Raw genomic sequence first — 24,254 nt, 5'->3', positions numbered from 1 at the left:
AATTTCAATGTTAAGCCACATGTGTCGTTTGGGGCAACTGTAATGATACAATATAATATAAAAACAGCCCAATTAGTACTTATTAAAATGTAGCTAGTTTTAAAGTACATCTCAATATCTAAACTTCTGATTTTTAATTTTTTTTTTCGTTTCATATTTAAATTATTGCTCAAGTTTTGCCTCTACTTCCAATAATTACGTATTTTTTACTACCGATCGTTCGTCGTCGCCAAGCGGACGATTAAATGCGCAATTCTAATCTAATTATACGATTAACTAAAATATATCTCGTTTAGGCACGATGCGAATCTCGCGGAAGTTTTCAGTGTCGTTTCAGCACGTCTAAGTGAGTGGAAGTATTTTGTAATTGCTGAAATTATGGCGAAACGTTTTCTAATAGTCGCACGAGTGGCCATTCCTCGAGCGTGGGACTGGGGGATGCGGTTGAAATTAAAATGGAAGCGTTTTAGCGCGGTTTTTACGATCTTATAAAGGAGTTATTAACTTGCGAGCGTGACTCGATTGCAATGAGAAAATCCACGTTATAATATTCAAAAACAGCTTCGTCTATTGTTACTACCTATATGTATATGCATATATGTAGATAAAGTAAATAGTTATGTGGGTGGCTTAAAATCGGTTTATCGAATCTCTAGATTCCTTGTGGCTAATGTTGTAAACTGTATGTAAACTACGTTCATACATATATGTATATGTACTTAGATATAATATATGTATGTATGTATATAAAATATAATCTAGATAGTGGCTGTTCTAAATAGCAGTATCGGTTATGACATAACTGTTATGTGTTTCAAATCGAAGCTTGAAATCGAAGTTTCAAAGTATGCTTGTAATTATACAAGTTGTATATGTACATATATATATATATATATATATATATATATATATATATATATATATTAATATATATATATATATATATATATATATATATATATATATATATATATATTTTTTTTTTTTTTTTTTTTTTTTTTTTTTTTTTTTAATAGTTTTGGACCATTGTGGCATTACAGGAAGAACCTAATGCGCCACAATGGCCTACATTTGAAAAATATATAAAAACATGATATAAAAACAAGTAAACTGTAAATAAAGGAAAAAAGCAAAAGCAGAAAACATGGTAAAATAAAATTACAAAAAAAGTAACAAAAGGAAAATAATACATCATTCAGAGAGAAAAAAAAAATAACAAAAGTGTAAAAATTAAAAATAAAATCCATAAATCCCATTCTTTGTTTATACTGATCAAAATTAAAATAGTATATAAAAATGTACAAAAGAGAAAGAAAAAATAAAATAAAATAAAACAAAATATGAATAAAAAATAAAATCACAGCGAGGCCCAAATGGAAGAGAGTAGATTAAGATTCCACTCATTCATCACATTCAAATTAAGAAAGTAATGATGAGCGCAGGTTACCAGATAAATATGTTAAGATAATATCCGACAATCTACGCTCCCCAAGGTGGAAAATATCACATTCAGGGACAGCAGCAACGATTTCATTGAGAAGTCGAATAGCTCTTGGAATAGGAGCCATTCGAAAAAGAACTGTGCGAGCAGCAGGTACAACCATTAAATGATGATGTCTACCACGCACATAATTATTAGGGACATAAAGTCCCAACTGTTCCAGCAACAACGGGCATGACGTATTACCACGCAATAGCTGGAGAACGAAACGAATTAACGAGAAGTTTCTCCGAAGTTCAAGGGAATTATACCCAAGCATGCCCAAAAGGAAAGGAGTAGGATAGAGATATGGGTAGTACCCATACTCTTTCTTATAAAGAAAACGAAGAAATGCTATAATATATATATATATATATATATATATATATATATATATATATATATATATATATATATATATATATATATATATATATATATGTATATATATATGTATGTATATATTAATAGATTTGTGTTCACATTTGTAGGTATGAAAATCAGCAATATATCTTTCATTTATTCGTTACCGAGTAAGTGTGAGTCAATCAATGAGATTTTATTTCATTTTGTTGAATTGCCACAAAAAAAAATTGTATTTAGGATTTTAGGTTTATTCCATCATTTTATTTTTAATTACATTGCTATTTATCCTAATACTTGACGTTTGCTTAGGTTCATGCCGGATTTTCAAATGTTTTCAACGTAAAACGCGCATTAACTAGTAAATTTATCAATCACATTTATTTATTTAAGAATACTTGGGAAAGGCGACATAGCCGATAGGGTTTGTTAATTCAAATATCAAATAAGATAAAAAACAAAAATTCTAAATGGAGGAAAATAAAATAAACAATTAAAAAGGAGGTAAGTAAAAAAAGAAAAGAATGAACTGAAAAAGGAAGAAATACAAAAATCCACTTATTTTTAAAAAAGGCTACTTTGTACACATATGCTAATTAATTATTTTAACCACTATATTTGAAAACAAGGATTATCTAATTATTTTGTGGCAAATATATTTTTGGAGTCTGAGAGTGTGAACTATAAGATGAGCGTTTTTGTTAAACGTAAGAAGGTTAATCATTGGACAATTTTAATGGTTATTTATAATTTCATGAATTTCAATTATATCACATTTCAATGCATATACCGCACCAGATGTAAAAAATGTGTTATATTAGTTATAGCTTTTTGAATTTCATTTACATGCTCAAATCATCTGGTTTCAATAACTTTTTTAGTTTTTAAATGTTTTATATGACTATGATTTCCAATTATTTTCTCAAACGGAAATCCCGATTTTTTTAACTCAATATACTTTCATTAATTGATAATGAAAATGCTTATAAGAGCCGTTATATTTGAAAGTGACCAGGAATACTAAATAAATAAATACTTGCGAATAAGTTCGTTGCAATCGAGATAAACACAGGACTTGAACTCGAGAATCTCACGATGTTTAGCATTAGCGCAACCACCTAGCTATTAATACAAAACAATTGTTCTTAAAATGCATTACACGATCCGTTATATTTGAAAGTGACGTAAGTCAACTTTTCTTCATTTCGAAAAATATTTCGCAAATCAAATATAATGATTTGCTTTTAACAATATTTAAAAATACTGGTGGCTTGTAATACGTTTATTCTTCTTCTCCGAGATTCTGTACATGTCGAATTAAAAGAAGCGATAAAAATTTGAAATATGAAAATTTGGAAATGGAAATTGGACTTCTGCCACTTTTAAATATAACGGCTCATGTGATTAAATATGTATCTAAATGATAAATGAAATTATCTTTTAAATTTTAACTCAACTTTTACAATGCTATTTTTGAGGCAATTCAAAGAAGTATTCCAAAGAAGAAGAAGTATTATAAAGAAGACTTTAGAAAAAAGAAATATGGCTTTGAAATGAGAAAGAAACGGTTGAAATGCATTCAATGAAAATGATTTTCAACATTTTTTTGCACTTGCGCTATATATTTTACTAATAAAATTTTGGTATGAAACATATTAAAATACATATATCACACTTTGAGAACCTCCACTCGAAATCTAGATATATATGTATATCCAAACTTGCGTATATACATATATACATACAAATACACAACCATCTCTTTCACACATTTAACAGTTGGCCAAAGGGAACACATTCTCATTGTTATGCGACGCATTTTTAGGTCGCGCATATTAAGGCTTTCGATAAACTATCGACGCCGAATCTACATAAATCGCTTAAGATGAAGTCGCGTTATGGTGGTTTGTTTTTGGGGGTGGGTGAGTGGGGTTGTGGGTGGGTTTTCGTTTCCGTATCGACGGGTCCGATTTGGCATCTATCGCACGTTTTGCGGATTATCGGCTGGAAGTTGCGCAGCCCTGGCGCCCCCGGGGTTGGGTGGGGTCTACGCCGCGACTTATCCAATCACCGGATGGGGATGGCGAGGGGTGGTTATATTTTCTTTTGTGCCCGATTCGCACAAAGAATCTTCCATTGTGGCGGCGAAGAATGGAGTGCGAATCCACGTGTATAAGTCCCATCGTCATTAGGTGTTCGATTCGTGATATTTGGCAATTAGCTTACGTCCATACACTTCCAATCCCACAATGAGGGCGAAAGTGAGCAGGCTCTCATCTGAATGGAATCGAGAGCGCGGCCAGATGGACGGCGGAAACTTCAATGGTGTTTCCATCAAAGGGCAAAAATCGATTTTCATTGATGGAATTAGATTTTCGATGCGTATTATGTGCGCGTTGAAGTATTTTGTTTGATTTCAGTTCTGTATAAATAAAACAGTGGTTATAGTATACATATACGCACGTTTGTTACATGAAGTAAATAAAATTTAATTTGTACGCCTTCTTTCTAAAAAAAAGTTATTTTATCGTATTCAAGTATCTGTAAGGTCATGAAGTCTATAAAAGTTCGGCTCCGGAAAGCCAAATGAAATGTATAAAGATCAGAAAGTTCTGAAATTCAATTTTATTACATGAAGTTTAGGGCATTGATTGATACTTTTTAAAATACATCTTTTGCGTAATTTTATCATAATGCTACGGATTGACATAGTCACTAGGCAAACTAATAATACTGTTCGACAAATGACGACTTTTAAAATGTTTCAGAGACGGGATATGACTTTTCTTATAGATCTATGCCCAGTGAACATGAATCTGGTAATAAAAAGTGTTGATTGGCTCGAGATTCGGAGATATATGTATTTTTTAAATCGCGCGATTTTTCTATATCTTGGTGTTGTTCGGTCGATTTCTCAAAATATGTTAATTTTCTGTTCAAAATGAATATTGGAATCTACAGTCGGGTATTTTATCTTTCATTTGTAGTACTTTTTAGCTTTCAAATCTCTCTAAGTAGTCGTCCAGTTCAAATCAAAAGTCAAAATTACTTTTGACTTTTGAATTATATTAATTTTTTCCCACTGTTAATACTATATTATATTGAGTATTTTCTATTGAAAAATGTTTATTAGGATAGTGTTCTGGCCACACTATTTTTTGATTTCGTTTAAAAGGGTTAACTGGAAGTGTGCTGAATTTTAAATCGGTAAAATTGCGAGCAAAGAGCTCGTACTAGTGTTTACTCGTATTGACACGAATCTGATTGAATTAATAGGGATAATATATTAAATTATCTTTATATGAGAATTAAATAAAATTCCACTTAGAAAAATCATATTTCGACTATTCTTGTGGATTAATAACAAAAATTCTATTGATAACTGGCTTACCCCGATAAAATAAACGAATTTTCCCTTTGCCCACGGAAGACTGCTATAGAAGTCATGCGTAAAAGCCAGTAGCGTCACTTACTGTGTAAAAAAATTCCTTCACTATTTAAAAACTTACTACAAGTATCAATTGACATATTTAGTAATTTGAATAAATCTTACAATATACATTTATGGTTGAAAACTCGATTTGATTTACAAATTCCCTAAAAAGAAGTACCGCGAAAGTTACCGCGGACAAAGGGTTAAGAATACTCGGGAAATCAATACAAAGAAAAACGAAAAGAAATATAAATCATTCCAAATAGAGAAAAATACAATAAACAATTAAAAATAGAACAGAAAATACAAAAGATAAACTGAAAAAGAATAACTACAAAAGCCCATTTATTTTAAGGAAAACATCAAGTTTATTTTTAAAAAGGTTTGAATTGCTAGAAGTTACTAACTCATGGGATAAAATTTTCTAGATTAACTACTCTAATTGAAAATAAGTAAATATATTTTTGGAGTCTAACTTCTAATAACTAAAGTGTTATTTTAAGACATAAGGAATTAGTATATCATATCACAATTGTAATGGTTATTTATAATTTCATAAACTTTAATTAGATCACCTCTCATTCTTCTCGTCTCCGAGATTTTACTATCGTTTTTATTATTTTTGTTTACTTTATTATTACATGTTCTTTCTAATTATACTCGATGTGTATTTATCAAGCCGTAGAGACATATTTAGGTCACCGTAATATCACTATAGCTTAATTTGAACTCAATATAAGATTTAATTATGTGCGAGAGGTGATCTAAAACTAGTTTAAGTTTAAAAATATATATTTTTCCCCATTTAAATAATAAAAAAAACATAAGCAAGGATAAAATATTTATATTGTATTTAAGTTAAGTTAGAAAGCCCATTGTATTTAAGTTGTCTGTAAAAGTATATAAATGCTTTACAGCATCAATTAAGGCTTTGAATGAGTACTTGTAAATATCTGAATGATTCGAGAAATCATAATACAACTTTGATGGTAAAATAAATGGCTATTTGCATCGTCAGTCAAGAGTGACGTGTCAGTATTGTATTTTTCCGATTGCGAGCGAGCAAAATGTTCCATTCGTGTTCGATTGACGTGATTGACTCGAATCCCCCTTCCCCTAGTATTTCTCGGTCCATTTTACGGACTTTTCTCTTCTTGACTTTTACCGTCGAAAAGTCTGAACGACTTTCAAACGCCGAATGGTTTATAAAGTAGGATCAAAGTCTGCATTCAGTATTCAACGTCTGCCGCAAATTGATCAAATGTTACGCAATGCGTATAAAAAAGTTCACTCCTCGTAACAATTTCATTATTTTTATATAACGTTACATACCCGTACACGTGTTAGATAGTATATACTATATAGGACAGCGTGAAGGTAAATGATTAATAATTGTATGTTGTTGTGTGAGTGTGACGTCACAATTAAATTTGACGTAGGTCATAATTTTCGCGTCGAAAAAAATGTCGATTGATTGATTGATGATTGATCGTCTGTAGTAGAGGGGTAAAATTGTTATGATACTCGTAGGCGTGCGTGTGTGTATTATAAAATATTTTTTACGACGCTCCGCATTTTCCGCATCAAACTTTTCTAATTTTTCCGGGCTGTGCGAGAAAAACCGTTTGAATAATTGCCACCGGGTGACTTGGTGAATTTTGCCACGGGCACGGCAACCACCGCCAAATTGAAAATTCATTCAAATTTGCCATCGGATATTAATTTGACATTGACGCGATGTTATATGCACGCGAGAGCGTGTCAGAGAGAAAAGTCTTCATATTAAATATGCATCTTAATGCCGAAAATGTTCGTTTCGTTGCGTTTAATAATGAATTGAGTTGTCCAAAAGGTTACGTGAACTTAATTTAATTTCATATCAGTAAATAACAAGCTTATTTTTTTATTTTGGGAAATATTAATTTAAGATGAGTTATCATGCGTAAATAATTCAATACAGAGCTATCGAAACAATGATTTATTATTCAAAAGAAAAATATTTTGTCTCGCCGAAATATATTACAATACTGAGTTAGCTCGAGAAAAGTTAAACGGCGTGGAAACGTACATATAATATACGATACGTGCGTATGTCGTATGCATGATTCATATCTACATACTTACAATCAATATTATATTTTGGATTACCTATTGCTTTAAAGTCAATATATACGTAGTTTCATATATCAGTGTTTTTACTCACTGCGTGTAAACGCAGAGCTACCTAATACATATGTATGTACGTACGAAAATACTGTTCATTTTTAGACAAAGACTTTTTATTTCATCGCTGTATATTTTATAGTCCAGGGATCCTCTCCGTTTCGTTCATGGACATATTATAAGTAGTTTGTTCTCATACGAAATATAAGTTTTAGTTTAAGTGCTAAAAGTCGAAAGCTATATTAAAATAGATTCCCACCAGGTGTACAAATATCTTTTGTCTGTCAAAATATTGAGCTGTCAGAATACCAAGTATTTAAAATCGGAAATTCTTTAGAAACCGCATTACAACGTTCTTATAATTCCCATTCCCGCTGATTTTTAAACATTTCAACCCATTTTTATTAAATTGCTATTTTATTTTATTCAATAAATCATGCACACTCATCTTACAGATCGCTCCAATGCAATTAGTGTACTATAAATATCAAGAAATATCAATTATAATTACATAATAATTATATATTTTTAATTAAACACTACATATATGGTCAAAAATTGTACAGAAGCATTGTAAGCATTACACATTACACACAAGGCAAATTCGATGAACATCTACATCTTTGGAGACATTTGTAGCATTTATACAAATCAGCAAAAAATCTGGATGCTGAATAATTCGAATTTTGCTGGAGAGATAGGGCAGGGATGCCAATTTTTCAAACCGTTTTAATGAAAATCAGATAAATTGGCAAACTCTGATAGGAAACGGTCGACCTGGAGTCACATCCAAGGTCTGGCCAGCAGCAACCAGTGGGAAACGAACCCGTGACCACTTTTTTCACAAGTATTATATGCTAACCACTAGTTCATGCTGCTGGTTACATATGTACATATAAGATGGAGCAGACGATTGTTAATACTTAAAATTATACGTAATAGTTTGTGTATGAAAAAATTATTCCGTTTGTCAATTTGTTCTATTGTGGACAATATAACTGGTCAGATTGGTTCGTCTATGAACAAACTAGTATGTTCATAAGCTAAAAAATGTAATCTTGGTGGACATATTGTTATGGTCGCTCCCCACCAGATATTTAGTATATATGTATAAATAGAGGGCTACCGACGGTGTACTGGGTTTATTTTAGTGTAGTATCAATTTAACATTGATAGGTGATGTGCCAATCACCATACACCAGCCGGCAGTCCCTCTTCTACAATCTCAAATAAAGGAAAGTAAAAGCGAAACGGAAGGGAGTTATTATTGACAACATCAAATATACATTTTTCCACTTGGCTTGTAACATGCAGATATGTATATATTATCGTGTACATTTACTTTGTGAACATTATCAGAATTAACAATACATAGGTTTGTTTATTATGGTCATTAACGAGACTTAATACTTAATGTCTTATATTTTTATCATAGTAATTATGAGCCGCTAGACTAACGAATTATTTTTATTACAAAGCGACATTCTAATTTTTTTTCAAAAATATTAGTAGTATTGATACATTAGAAAAGCTCGATTTGAAAAGTGACATATGTACGTATGTATTTCAGACAAGTGATTACCAGTAAGACGTACCCACACGATTCTATAATACATACAAATTAAGTCTATTTATACTGTACAATAAAATCTCAATATAAATAATATAAAATATTTGTACTGTACTTACATACATCCATATATACATATGTAGTTGATTTCAAACAGTCAATTTAACGTATCATTCAATGACCATATAAATATACACATAAATATTTATATGACAATATAAATATGTTTTTATAAAATATTCCATTATATAGGAAGTATACTTAATGTATTATATGTTTTATTGATATGTGTATTCAGCGATATTAATCATAGATTTTTGTGTTTTTGTTTCATGTTCTTCTCCTTCGTCTGCGGGTGCGGTGGCGGCAATAACTCAAACGACTACTGCAACGAATCGGCAACCGTCCGGAAAATTGGCGTCGTTTCCTTCCGGATTTTCCGACGCCGATTAACATCAACAAATCGCGTTCATCGCTTGTACGAATGCCTTTATTTTCCGCTCGTAAATTCCAAAACTTTATCCGATTAAAATGCGCCCATACTACTCCTCGCCCCCGAGCCCATCCGTACGTGCGCGCATGTGATTGTGTTTAAAATTGGATAACGTGCAGCTTTGCTCTCCGGCACCCTGAGGACTTATCAGAAAGCAGCGTGCGACGAGGAAGTGATGACCCTGAAATGCCCCAGGGGTACTTCCATCTCGATCCAAGTGGCCCAGTACGGTAAATCAACGCCGAGCCAAAACCTGTGTGCCACGGAATTAGCTCAATATACACCAACAATAGAGATTGTCGGGAATAGTACGTGTTTGTGGCCCAACGCTCTGCAGGTCGGCTGTTTCATGTTTATATGTGGTTTCTGTGCTCTGGGGCTTGCCATGTTGTTGCACTATTGAAAATATTTGTGTTATATATGTATTTATGTAAATTTGTCCATAGAGTCATATTTTATGTTTAGTGCCGGTTAGTTTTATTACGCGAGTCGTAGTTAATTTGGTGAACGCTATCTATAAAGCATTCTCGGTTAAGTACATACATACATATGTACCTATACATACATACGTACCTTTGTTCATTTTCCTTTTCGTTTGTTCGTTCTCGATTCATCCTCCTCTCTCTTATCATGTGGTTCGTATTCTGTCCCGTTTTGGCTCTCCTGTGAGTGTATTTAATTTTCATTTCGCTATAAAGTTCGCCTTCGAACCCATCCTGAAAATAGTTCCTTTCGAAGGTGCGACATCCATCTTCATTCGAATAGTTACGAACAAACTTGGTCTATTCTCCCATTGAATAAAAGTTATTTTTTTATATTTTTCAGTAAAATTTATTTTATTTTGCGTAAATTATATTTATATACAGAATCGTTCCGTCTTATTTTTTCCCAAATAATTCGAATTTAAACTTTATATGATATGGATCTCAAAATATATTTTTGTTCAAAGTGCAGGTACGATAATAATTGAGTGACATATCGAGCGGATTGATCAAAAGAATTGAAATTTTTTATACGAAGAAAAACACACATTATAAAAATTTAAGATAGTTTGATTTTTCGTAATATGACAAAATATTTCAATTGAGATTTTACTTCAAAATATTACATAATTTAATACGGCGTTTCTCAACCTGGGTCCACATGGCCTCCTTGGGAGGCCCAGAGCCTCTCAAGGGAGGCAAAAACCAAAATTCTACTTTTGGGGAGGCATAGCGAGCTTTAAGGGAGGCACGCACAGTCAGAATAAAATTATAAAAAGTTTATATTTACATAATATCGAAAGAAGAACTTAAATGTTTTATTTGTCATCAAACTGAATATACGTTTGCATTTCGGAAAATGTACTAGTTTGTGCAACCAATGGGGCTGCTTTAATGGTTGGAAAATATGGAGGATTTATTGCATGTCTGAAAAAAGATATGCCAAATATTTATTAAAAATGGTTGGAAAGGCGTTTACATGGGTGTCCTAATATTATAACAAAAACAAATTTCATTAAATCAAGTCCACTTAGAGATCACTTTTTGCAACAAACATGTGAATCACGACGACGTTCACGACAAATATGTAATGGACCAATGCTATTGATATTGATATCGAATTGCAAGAAAGTCTGATAGATCTGAAAAGTAATATGAATGCACAAATAAGATTTAAACTAAATAAAGATGATTTTTCGATCAGCACTGAAATACCGAGTATTTTTCCAAAGCTTTGGGAGGAGTATATTTCACTGCATTTTCTACATCTCACCTCCTCAAATCTGAATTTAGGCATCTTCTCTCAGGCTGACACTAAATAAAATCTTATCTTTCAATTTATTACTTATTTTCAATTTACTATATTAAAAAAATAGATTTTGTACATATGTTCAAATTTGTATTTATAAAATAAATTTTATTTAATATATAATATTTTTAATATATCCTTTTTTTCGAGAAAATATGGGGGGAGGCACAGAAAAATATTACACGCAAAATGGGGCCACGGTCTAAAAAAAAGGTTGAGAAACGCTGCTTTAACATACATATGTACATATAGCGTTATTTTGAATATAAAATGTATATATATCGCATTATAAAGTATACATATAATATATTGTGAAAGAAGTCAAGTATACAAAAATACATATTATATCATGATATATATATATATATATATATATATATATATATATATATATATATATATATATATATATATATATATATATATATATATATATATATATATATATATATATATATATATATATATATATATATATATATATATATATATATATATATATATATATATATAAAAGAAAACGTATTTAATCTTATTTCGTTAAAAAAAACGTTTTTAATCTTATTTCGTCAAAAAAAAAACGTATTTAATCTTACATATTTAGTCAAAAAGTACGCAGAGTTTTACATCATTTATTTTTGACATCACAGGAAGTTCTTTATACCGTTGCCTCATGGTATTTTGGCAGATTTTTTTTGCTTTTATAATACCAACGATAAAATCAACTTTGTAAAAATTTCAACGATAAATTTATTTCTTCCATATTTTAAACATACAGATGAATCATTTTCACGTAGAAAAAAATATTGTTATTTTTTTGTTAACTTGTAATAGATATTATATACTTGTTGCTCGATGAGTTGTATGTATAATAGAATAACTAACTATCTAACACAATAATAAAGTCGATTAGAAAGTACATATATGTAGTGTCAATGCGGCATGCCCTAACATAGTACACAAACTAATACATTTGCGATTCCTCGCTCTCTAACCAATGGTTCAGCTGATCTGACTGAAGCGGTGTAGTATTCTTTGTTGCAGACCGTAGTCGAAGCTTGTCAGAAGAAGAGGCAGTGCAAGTTTCACACCAGTCCCAAAGCATTCGGCGGAGATCCTTGTCCCGGAGTCAGGAAGTACGTCGAAGTAGCCTACAAGTGTAGACCATGTAAGTGCCTTTGTGAATGTTTTACAAGAAAAAATCTAACACACGACAGTTCACGCATACATATTTAGTACATACAGTGTTTGTGAAAAGCCTCAATGTTTTATCAGAATGTTAATTTCGGTTCATACTTCATATGCAAATTTACACGCCCGGTTTGGTTGCGCTCACTGTTCCAGTGTAACTATAACGTTTTGTTTTCCCTCGAATCGAATTCCACATTCGTAGAAGCACTGGTTTAATCGTAAATAAATTGTAGTTGTGTAAGTATGTACATAGGTACAGTATAGGTGGGTACACACAGGCTCCGTTGTCTCGAGTCGGAGGAAGTAGAAAGGATGAGGGTTGACATAATTTATGAAGTGCTTTATACGTCATTGCAATTACAGCTGAAAATTATACGCATTTTCTTCGTGAACAAAGTGAAATGAGCAGCTTTCCCCCACTGTGTGTATTTCTGTCCGCTCTAACTGTGCTAGTGTTTTATTTGACTTCCGAGTGTTTATATAAAATATAAAAGAATAATAATTTTCTTATATGTATATGTACATACATACTTATGTACATGGATTAAACATATATGTATGTAAGTATCTCCATCAGTGACCCAGTCCCCATAACTTTTTTTTCAAATTCAAACAAAATTTTTCAACTTTTATTTAAAATTATTTCAAATATCTAAAAACTAGATAGCCTGGACTTTGTTTTAGTATTTTGGATTAATTTAAGTTCAATGTACAAGCGACATTGTAACAGTCACGCAGGTGACGTGGACAACGTGACTTGGATATTTTTACATTTGTATTCTTTTTGATAAAAATCAAAATAAAATACTTTAAATTGAGTAAAAAAATAATAAATCATATAATATGTCTGTCAAATGGTTTTTTTCAATTTTTTTCATAAGCCGATTGCTTGAATATGTTCCGAAGTAAGAGGAGTTGATGCTGGAATTTAAATATCGATTCTGTTTTCAATTACTGCCTTGGCTTTTAGATGCTTTATAAAAATACAAAAATAACAAATGAAGTAACTCGATACGTTTGAAAACCTTTGTCGTAATGGAATACTCATTTCTCTATATATTAAAATTTTTCATTTCACATTTAATCCGGAAAAACGTCGGGCCGAGCTCCAAGCGCATATAATATACGGTTTCGTACGCGAAAAACATTACGATAGCGGGTCGGTCATACGTAACCCTTAGACCGTTATTTCCTCGTTATGCTTCTGTCATTATTATTTTTGTTTATATTATATATGTATGTATATATAATATTTAGAAAAATATCGCAAAGTTTGACTGAAACGAGCTTCCCCTCCTCCCACATCTGTGTTTTACTGCGAGCGAACCTTGATGAACACATTGTTGTAATATTTCTTGTTAATTTGATTACCGAAGTCTGTGAGCGAGTTGAATTATACACGGTGAGCCTTTGACATGTAAATTAAGAGTTTCCAAATGACTTTTCGACCCATTCGTCACTGTGACGCACGAACGTGTTAAAAATATATGGAGTTTCTACGCACCGTTGAAGTGTTCTTTGAAAATTGACAAAACTTCCATGCGAAGCGCTAGGTATATGGGTTTATTTCAGGGGCTTAATAACTTTTTCAAAATTTACGATCTTATCAAATATCAATGACATCGCAGTGTATCGCCATCAACGTCTGAAATTGCCAAACTTTTTTTTTTCAAATTGCCAATTTATTTATTATTTATTTGTATATATGGTACAGTTGTAGTGTATCTATCAGTTGTAATATATTTTGACTAGTTGTAATATATTCCATCTAACCTGGTGCCAACTACCGTTATAGTTAAAGTGTATTTTCAGTTGTAATATACATATTTTGACTATTTGGAATATATTCCGTCTACCCACGTAAGTTGATTCATATCGCGAATTATGTACCTATGTATATATTCCAACTGGTCAAAAAATATTACAACTTAAAAACACCCCAACTATAAGTTGGTACCAGGTTTACATTTTTTAATGCATTTTTACAAAAATTTCATTTTTTGAATGCATTTTTGCAAAAATTACATTTTTTGAATGCATTTTTGCAAAAATTACATTTTTGCTTTGAATACATTCTTAGCTATTGTAATACGGTACTCATCACCTTTATTCGTAATGCCTAGCCAATATTATCGCCTTGAATTATAAACATTGAAGTAGAATGGGTAGAAGCGCTCTCAGCTTCCAAAAATGCTGCTACAAAAACTCCGTGCAGACGGAGATTTCGGCTGTTTTGCTCAGTTGTTTGTTAAGCTCTGTAGCAGTAGGATCTCTTTGAAATAGGCTCTACTAATGAAATTGTGTGGTAGTATTAGTTCGACAAAGTCCGAACATCTGTATGTGCACGTGCTAGATGTTCGGACCAACCTCACTCAATGAAAAACAGGGCCGTACACCGTATTATTTTTTAAAACTAATTATTACTTTATCTACATTGAAATAGTATGCATAGAATTGCTCTCAGCCCCTAAAAATGTTGCCACAAAAAATCCGTGTGCCCGGAGATGTCAGCTGTTTTGTCTAGTTGTTGTAAGGGACGATCACTTCCACGATTTTTTTTCCTCAATCTTTTGTCTCTCTTCTGACTTTCCGTCTCTCTTTTCGATGGCTCGCTTTTAAGCGATACTTTTGTTAGGAATGACTATTCTATACATTATACTTCAATAATTATAAAGCATTCGTAAAAACATTAGAGCTGTCGAAACTCAACTGTTATGTTACAACTGGCACACATAGTTGAAAGTGTATTTGGGCTTGTAAAGATATAATTTACTAATTGAATTGTATTCGTATTTTTTTTTATAATATTTTTAATACGTAAGCATGTAATGCTAATTCAATGTTTTGATATCCACAATTTTATATTCAATTTTTATTTTCTACCTAAAGATTCAATATAAGAGATAAAGTTTTGGTATTTTTAATAACTGATTTCTCGCCATTATACTAGTATTTTCTAAAGCATCCCATGTGCACATTTATATGAATGTATGTATATTAGACATTTATTTATTTATTTTTCATGCATGATAAATTTCAATGTAACATCGTGTAAAGTTTGAATCATTCTGTACGTGATCAAATTTCGCTATTCGCCACGAGTATAATGATCGAAACTTCGTATCATCACGTCCGAAATATCATTTTTTTTCTTTTCGAGTTTTCTATTAAAAGTGTGAACGTTTCTGGTTCGATAACGATCGACAAACGCGCGTTGACATGTTTGAAATGAAATGTCGAAAGTGTGTCGACGTTTTCGCTCATCGACGCTCTTTTGTAAAATGTCAAAAGCTTCTCGGTGAGTTTTCTCGTCGTGCATGCGAACGAACCCGGTTGAAATCTATCTGTTATTTACATAAACATACCTATTTATACGTATATAGAATTTATCCTAGAGTTTCTAATTAGAATTCGAAAATATATTTTATGAGACGTAGTTGAAAATGCATATATTCGTTTATTTGTACTTGGAATTCACAATGCATCTAAAATCTAGTCAGTATTGAGATGGTCTGGATGGAAAGATATCAAAGGACTCATCAGCAAGCATTCCTGTAAAGTTTGTCCTGAGAGAATTTTAGTTTGTTGTCTACTTGTGGATCGTGGATGTTGAATAGCTGAGCTCTATCCATTGACGCGTAGTCGAGAAGCTGATTATCCGATAGATAGTTATTTGAATACCAGACAACTATGCATTGTGTTTTATACTAGGGGCTCAAGTTAACATTAGTTGTACTATTTAATTAAATTTTGTACCTTTATATTAATATGAGTAGTTTAGATTAAATACATGAAATTTCAATAATTCTTATCTACATACATATATATATATATATATATATATATATATATATATATATATATATATATATATATATATATATATATGTATGTATGTATATATTTATACATTTGTCTAGACATATACAATATATGTATTTATTAATGAAAGCGTTTAAAAATAGAACTACATATATGTATGTACGTATGTATGATCAGAGGGTCGAGTTTAATTTTTAATTTACAATACATTAAAATGTATTACGAAATTTTAATTTAAATACTCTTTATATGCACATGTTATTATAAAGTAAATAAATAGCTCCGCTGATTTTCGATACACATAGAGCATAAAAAATGATTTTTTTTTCAATTACATAGGCAATCACGCAATAATTTGTGTTTTAAGTTTCTCGGGGGATTAAATGTAAATTTTAATCGTTTCATCCGTTGATATATGTACATACTATACATATATTTTTATCCCGCGGTCCATTACTCTCAATCCCACCGGCGAGATATTTCACCGAGTTTAGCATTTAATAACCTCCGATATAATTATAGTTTTTCACGGATGTCGAGAAAACGGGGGTGGATTTCGTGGGAACGGGGGTGTCCAGGGGGCTCCGATTAATCAGCGGAGTTCCGCTAATTTATGGAGGGGTGTGGGAACTCCACCGAGGCCGCAAGAAATTTAAAGGAGCCTCCATCGGCTGCCGGCTGATTTATGCGCCATTAATCATCCCGGAGGATGATCTGACTCAGGAATTCGATTTAATGCGAGGCCGCGCCTGGCCGCGACGTCACTTCCGTTCTATTGCGACTCCTGGCGGATGCTGTGGCGAGCTATGTACTACCCTACTGCCCATCCTACCTACCCTTATTCCACCACCTTCATCTTTGGTTTACTATTTGAGTTTTTTGCGTTTTGAATCTCACCATGTACAGCAATCTTTCTGACAAAATAGACTTTTCAATATGAAAAGTCTATTTTGTCATTCACAATGAAAACTCGGGAAAATTTATACTTTATTTTATTTTATTTATTTATAAAATAGAAAATTGCTAATGAATTATTTCACAATTGTACAATTAACAATTTAACATACATATATGTAATTACATCATTTTCCACAGAGGTATGCATTGACACCCTTCAAGAAAGCACCAATGTTACAAGCACCTCTAATCCTCTCAGGAAGGGCATTGTATATTTGAACACCTCTGTGGAAAACGCCTCCTGCAGTTCTTGCTTTCTTAACTTTTCCTATAATTAATTTATTCCTATTTCTAGTTTTATAATTATGCAAATCTCTATTCCTGACTATGTAATTATTAAAATACTTGAGTAATAGATTATTATCTAGCTTATATACAAATTTTAAAGTGCTTAATTTAAGACTATTTCTAATATCCAACCATTCCAATTCATCTAACATACTTCTAATATTCTTACGTTACCTCACATTCAAAATTGCACGCATTGCTCTATTCTGCACTTTCTGCAGTTTGTCAATATACAATCCGCTAAATAAATTGAGCACTGTACCGCAATATATGATATGAGGCCTTACAATACAATTGTACATATATTACTATTTTACTTTTTATACTTCTTAGCCTACAGAGTTTTTTTTTTAGCCTGCAGAATTTTTTTGCCATTTTTTTAAAATATATTCTGCGTGCACCTTAAAATTTAATTTAGAATCCGAGTAAATGCTTAAGTACTTAATATTATCTACTATTTCTACCACTCTCCCATCCGTAATCACATCACTCATAACGCTTTTATTATTCATCCACATCATCTTAGTCTTACTTAAGTTCACTTTCAGTTTATTCTCACATAACCAATCACTTACATACTGTTATTCCCTACATAAAATATCACTCATAACTTGCACATCATCACTCCAATATAAACTAACGTATCATCCGCAAGCATATGAACTTTACATACATCAAATACTTTTACCAAATCATTAATATATAAAATAAACAACAGAGGTCCTAATTTAGAACCCTATGGTACTCCTTAGAATTTTGAATGCATACATTTATTATGTCTGACTCGTCCTCGTTCGTCTATGCACATCTGTTAGGTTTCGCCATATATTTACGTGATATTTTACAACTGTATTAACAGGGAAATGACGATCATTGATTTCGATGAAACATTAGTCCCATATATACATACATATGTATATACACGCAAACTCTGGCTGATTCGGACAGTTTAATCTGCCTTGCTTTAATTTGGACGCTGTTTAAGATACGTGCGTATGTTGTATGAATTATATTATACATACCTACATACATACATTTCTTCTTCTTCTTCTTGTGACAAATCCTTGTTTGTAGGAAATTATTGATGACGGCAGAATATATTATATTATACATATGTATATGGTTGGATTAAAAAAAAAACACTTTATTTGCCTTGTTTCGAAATTCCTCGAGAATATGTGATAAGTGGGTGGGTACATCCAATTTCGCCCGAATGCAATTGTTCGGGGGTAGGAGCAATTTTGCGCGTTGTCGTCGTCGTCTCCTGCGAACGTGACGGATGTTCGCTCGTAATGGTCCATTCTGTCTCTCTCACTCTCTCACTGAAGATTAACGACGTCGTCGTCCCGGTAATATTGTTTATTAAAATCTATCGAAAAGGTTGGCGACGCCCCGCGGAACTCTCCCCGTTCGCAAATCCATTAAGTTCGCCGCCGTCGACGCTTTCTTTCGACGAATCAGCACTCTCACTTCGGACAAACACAGCGCAATTTATGGATCATTGAAAATCCACCCACCCCTTCCCCCTCTCAACCTTTGACCCTCCCTTCTGTGGACCAACGTCGTGAGAGACACTCGAAAAAGAATCGAATCTTTCTCTGTATTTTTTTCCGCTGTACGTGTAGTTTTAGCCTTTGTTGTGCAGATTGCATATTTGATATGGATAGCTGTTTCAGTATAAATAAATATATATATGTACATATTTTTATCTATAAAGTGCTTGAGTTATATGAATTTTCCGGCGAGACAAATATATATTACAAATTAAAGAATAATGGTAGAAAATTCTGCGAATTTGAACAATTGAAATTTAATATGTTATGTAATCGGATCATTGTTTTATTAAAATCACTTCTACAATTAATTTATTTTTTATTTAAATGAACAATTGTTTTATTTTTTTGTATTAAAATGTCCTTGTAAAAAATAGTCTTTTGTGTGTTTTTTTCTTTTCTTATCTCGAATAGAATGTGTAAAAAAAGAACATTTTTGACTTTAAAAATTCGCTAGATAATTAATTATGAGTATTTTAAAGCAGTGCAAATCACAATCAATAGAAAAAACATCTGACTATTGATTTGAATACTGACTTTTGGCACAGCAATGCTGCATTTTGAGTTAATAACTGCAAAAGCCAAAAAACTGTAAAAATTACTCATATCTTATAAACGAGAGCAAACCAACAAAAACCATTATCATATTCGAATTTAGTGGGTCAAACGAAGTAAAGAATAATTAGTCTCCGCTTTGGTCATTTTTTTGTTGCTCAATGTAATCAGTTGAATAGATAGCATTATTTTTGTTTACAAATTTGAAGCATTGTCTTTAATTGTTTGAGAGTTATACTTGTAATATTTTTAAACTACATATTGAAATTATTATTTTAAAATATATAGTAGCACACATAAATACAGAACAAAAACATCCATTACATATATCTATTATACATATAATTTATCAATGTACATATGTATGTACATATGTACATATGAACATCATTTCATTATCAGGCAATTATTATACGTATGTAGACTGTTTTACAATATTTACTCGTGACATAATTCTATGCAAGTATTCTATAAACCATAAATATACGTTGAATTTATAATATACATACATATATACATATGTATGTCTTACATACACATATATATACATATATACGTATACGTGTATGCTTTCGCTTGTTAAATATTTGATTTATTCGCGTGTTTCGTGTGTAAAATATATATAGCAAACAAATTCAATCGCATGCTATTTGTTTTTGTCGCAAATAGCAACCTTTCAACGCACACAAGCTGAATTATATTTAATCAGCCATAATTGTATATAAATTCACTTCATAAAATCTCAAAAATGCCATATTATGTGAGTGTAGTTAAGTGTGGTTTTAGTTTAGTATTAATAAATAAACTGATTTAATTTTTATACAATTGATTTTATTATTGAAGGCTACCATACTATATAGGTATGTGTATCTATTTCGTTCGAATAACTTATCGGTAATTTTCTCTCACTTCACCGAATTGAAATTTTCAACGTTCCGTCGAATGGTTAGCGTTGAAATTTGTCTACATATTGTACATACATAGCTCTCGACTATTTCGCCAATAAAACGTCGCAACCACAAAAATTGAAAATGCGTGGAGGTCGTGGCGAGCATTCGCGCGCGAATCCTCGTATGAATTTAATATCGCAACCTCCCCCTGTTTCGTCATTCTGGTGACACGCATAGGAAGCGTTTGATGCTATCGCATTTCGACTACCGCTCCCTTTATTTTCTATTCGCGTTTTTCCGCCGTGGAATGGACGTGTCTGAGACGTTTTTCCGGGATAAATTGAAGCTTTTCCAGCGGGAGGCGGAGAGGTAGGCGCTCGTGATTTATGCGTAAAGTGTATCAAGCGACTTGGCGTGTATTAAGAATTTTTTGGCGTCTGCACTCAGCTATTTTTTTTTTATTTTATATTTTAACCTAAGTATACCTATTTACTGTAAACGGGTATAGTGTGCGATAGCTACTGTAATTTATACCATTTCGTTTGTCTTAGCCTAGTAAGTAATATCCCACTTTGCGAATCGGGCCAGCAAAAGGGTTTTTTCTAGGCTTGCAATGTCAACTCGAATTCCTTTTTATAGCAAGCCAGACAAACAGAAGGTATTTTCAAATTACATATACATACATAATACATACCTGAACTATGTATGAATATATGTATGTATCTATGTATTATTTACGGATTTTTATTTTTAAATCATATGACAGATATTTGGGGAAACGAAAGAAAAGTTTTTTTTGTTTTTATGCAATTATATATGAGCCATTATATTTGAAAGTGGCATTTGTCCACTTTTCTTCATTTCGAGAAATATCTAGCAAAACATTAAATAAATGTTTGGCATATCGAGATTCTGGACATATCGAATCGAAGTGATGACAATTTATGAATTAAGTTAAATAGGAATAGTGTTTATGGAACTGAAAATTGGACTTCTGCCACTTTCAAATATAACAGCTCATATACTAGGGCTCCTGATTTCCCGGAATTTCCGGGACACGGGACGAATCGTTGCCGCGAATCCCGGTACATATCTAAAAACTCTATCAGTTTAGGTTGAAGTTGGTTTTATATGTAGTTAAAGGGATGAAAACAATTCATATATTACATTTTTTCTACTGTCAGCATGTATATTTTCATTTCTTTTATAAAGTGGGGGCTCTTTTTATTGACATTATTTCGTTGTTTTATATTTGATAATTCCATACATCTTCATTCATCATCAATCACAAAATTCTATGATCTTCATAAAATTTTTAAAAAGTTTCTTCCATTGTGGAATCGTCAATATTAGAAATATACAATCGCTACATAATTGTTCTATCAATGTTCTATAAATTTAAAAAGGTTTTGATTGGAATAATTTTCCCGAAATTCGAGATAAGAATACCCGGGGCACGGAACATCAATAATTCGAAAAATTCCGGGTGGAGACCTGACTACACTTAATTTTCTATCATGGTATTTTTTTATTAAATCAAATAAAAATAATAATATTTCGTTTGGAATCAAATTCTTACAATTTTGTATAAGTAATAGATACTTGAATGATTGAAAATCTGTTGTGAAGAAGTGAATCACCGATTTAGTAATAACGAATTCTCGGAATAAGATTTTCAAAGAATAATTTATTGTATCCATATACATTTATTGAATCCATATAATTTATTGTATCCACATGTTAAGATAAATAGCAGCAGCTTCATTAATATACAAAAAATCCCAGAATGTTATTTATAATTTTCATTAAGTTTTAATCGGATATATTTTAAACATTGACAAAATAGTGAAATTTATTTGCAGATAAATTTAGCTTTCTCATGCATGTATGTATGTATATACATCCATTCAAAAGAATTGTTTCCAAAATTATACATCACGTGTTATTAAAATGAAGCTTTTTCGAATGTACTAATTATTTACATATTATATAGAATTGAGAGATATATTTTTCCGTGTCTAAATAAATTATTTAATCGGTCAAAATTTATATTTACGAATACGAAATTATTTAATGAAACATCTTACTACCTACAAGTGTCTATGTAAAATATTATACCATCGATAGTTCATGCATAAGTAATATTATATGCTAGCTTTATAATCGAACGGGGACTGTAAATAATTGTATCCAAAGCATTTGAATATCAAAGCTATAAATAACGTTGGCTATTAAGTAAATTATCTCGAGCACCTTTAAAATTATTCTCGAGGATGCGTATAGCCCTATTTCAGAATCACGGTGCCTTTAGGGTATTTTATAGCCCGTGGGACTTGAATCCATAACGTCATGGTACATATTACGAAATCTACCCGTAGAGCATCTACCCACTGACCTTTGTGAGGGTGGATGTGCTCGAAAGTTTTGAAGGCTTGCGATCAAAGAAGGCTCTCTCTGAATGAACGTCGTCGCAGCACACTCTCTCTGGGCTAACATTTGCGTCAAAAAAAAAATCGTTCATAAATTGTATATATGTACGTGTCGTGCGAGTCATATTGACATTGTTAAATGTCTCGTTATAGCGGCGGAACGCTATAAAATGTGTAACATAATGGGGGCGAGGGTTCCGCATGATCCGCGGGAATCACCACGCAAAAAAGCTCACCTTATAAATCATAGCTTTTTGTTGCGGCGATAAAGGGATGGAGCATTACTGTCCGACCGCGAATTTATTGCACGATTTCAAACGCTGGGTAGTGTTTGGTGGGTGAGTATTCGGAGAAAAGTCGAAAATTCGCCGAGTGTCGCGCTTTTGGCTCGAGCAGGGGTTCTTAACAGTTTTTTAGTGCGTCGACGCCTTCCAGAGGTCATCTGGAGGATAAAACGTGATTTTGTTTTTGAAGTATTTTGATTTTTTTGAAGTAAAAAATTGTGTGGAAACGAAGTTTTGCATGAAAAAAAATTTGGTTGTGATCAACCCACGACTTTATCTATGTATTTAAGGAATATAAGAAGGATAACAAACACAATAATGAAACATACATATGTACACGTTCACACATACCGACTATGAGAGCATTTTCGATACAAATTGAGCGGAAATGTAAGGAATCTTACACAAGACAAAAGGTTTACTTTCGGTTGTCAGACTTGGTTAAAATTTTTATTACTTAAAATCGTTATAAATATTATACACATTAAATATCACGAAGATGAAAATAATTTAAAAGGTCAAAATAAAATAATGAAATACTTTTTTAAAAAAAATTACGGCTTCCGGTTTTCGAATTATAACAAAAACATTATCAATTCTAAGTAAGTACGTACATAAATAACGCAAATATAAATTTTCAGCTTGATACGTTTAGAGGTATGGAAAAAATCACATGGTCTTTTTTTACTTTTTTTTTTATTTTATTTTTGACTTTTCTAAGAGGAAAAAATACGGGGAGGTATCATTTCCGGTCAACTTAAAAATTTGAAAAGAATTTCAGTAACTGATGCTAAGTTTCAGTTCGATGGGACGTACGGTGTTCAAAAAATCCACAAAATACACAGGCACACAGATACACGTTTTTTCTAGATCATGAAAACGTGATCAGTGATCGATTCTGAGTTGGAATCAATCTGTACAAGTACACTAGTTGCTTTGGAGCGATCTGTAAGACGAGTATACATACATACATGATCAATTGAATAAATAAA

The 24,254-nt window shown here is 31.9% G+C and overlaps 1 protein-coding gene across 1 annotated transcript in view; it reads left to right on the top strand.

Annotated features, from left to right (window-relative positions):
- Positions 1-4,092: 4,092 nt before the first annotated feature.
- The window catches only part of LOC143912637 (uncharacterized), a 67,895-nt gene continuing 47,733 nt past the window's right edge, over positions 4,093-24,254 (top strand). Inside the window, 4 exon segments of the mRNA XM_077431932.1 lie at positions 4,093-4,244; positions 9,308-9,512; positions 9,570-9,839; positions 12,338-12,461. Of these exon segments, the coding sequence (XP_077288058.1) occupies positions 4,093-4,244; positions 9,308-9,512; positions 9,570-9,839; positions 12,338-12,461 (751 nt within the window).

This window comes from Arctopsyche grandis, chromosome 6, assembly GCF_051622035.1.
Source record: "Arctopsyche grandis isolate Sample6627 chromosome 6, ASM5162203v2, whole genome shotgun sequence".
NCBI lineage: Eukaryota > Metazoa > Arthropoda > Insecta > Trichoptera > Hydropsychidae > Arctopsyche > Arctopsyche grandis.
This window is presented reverse-complemented; position numbering and strand designations above follow the sequence as displayed.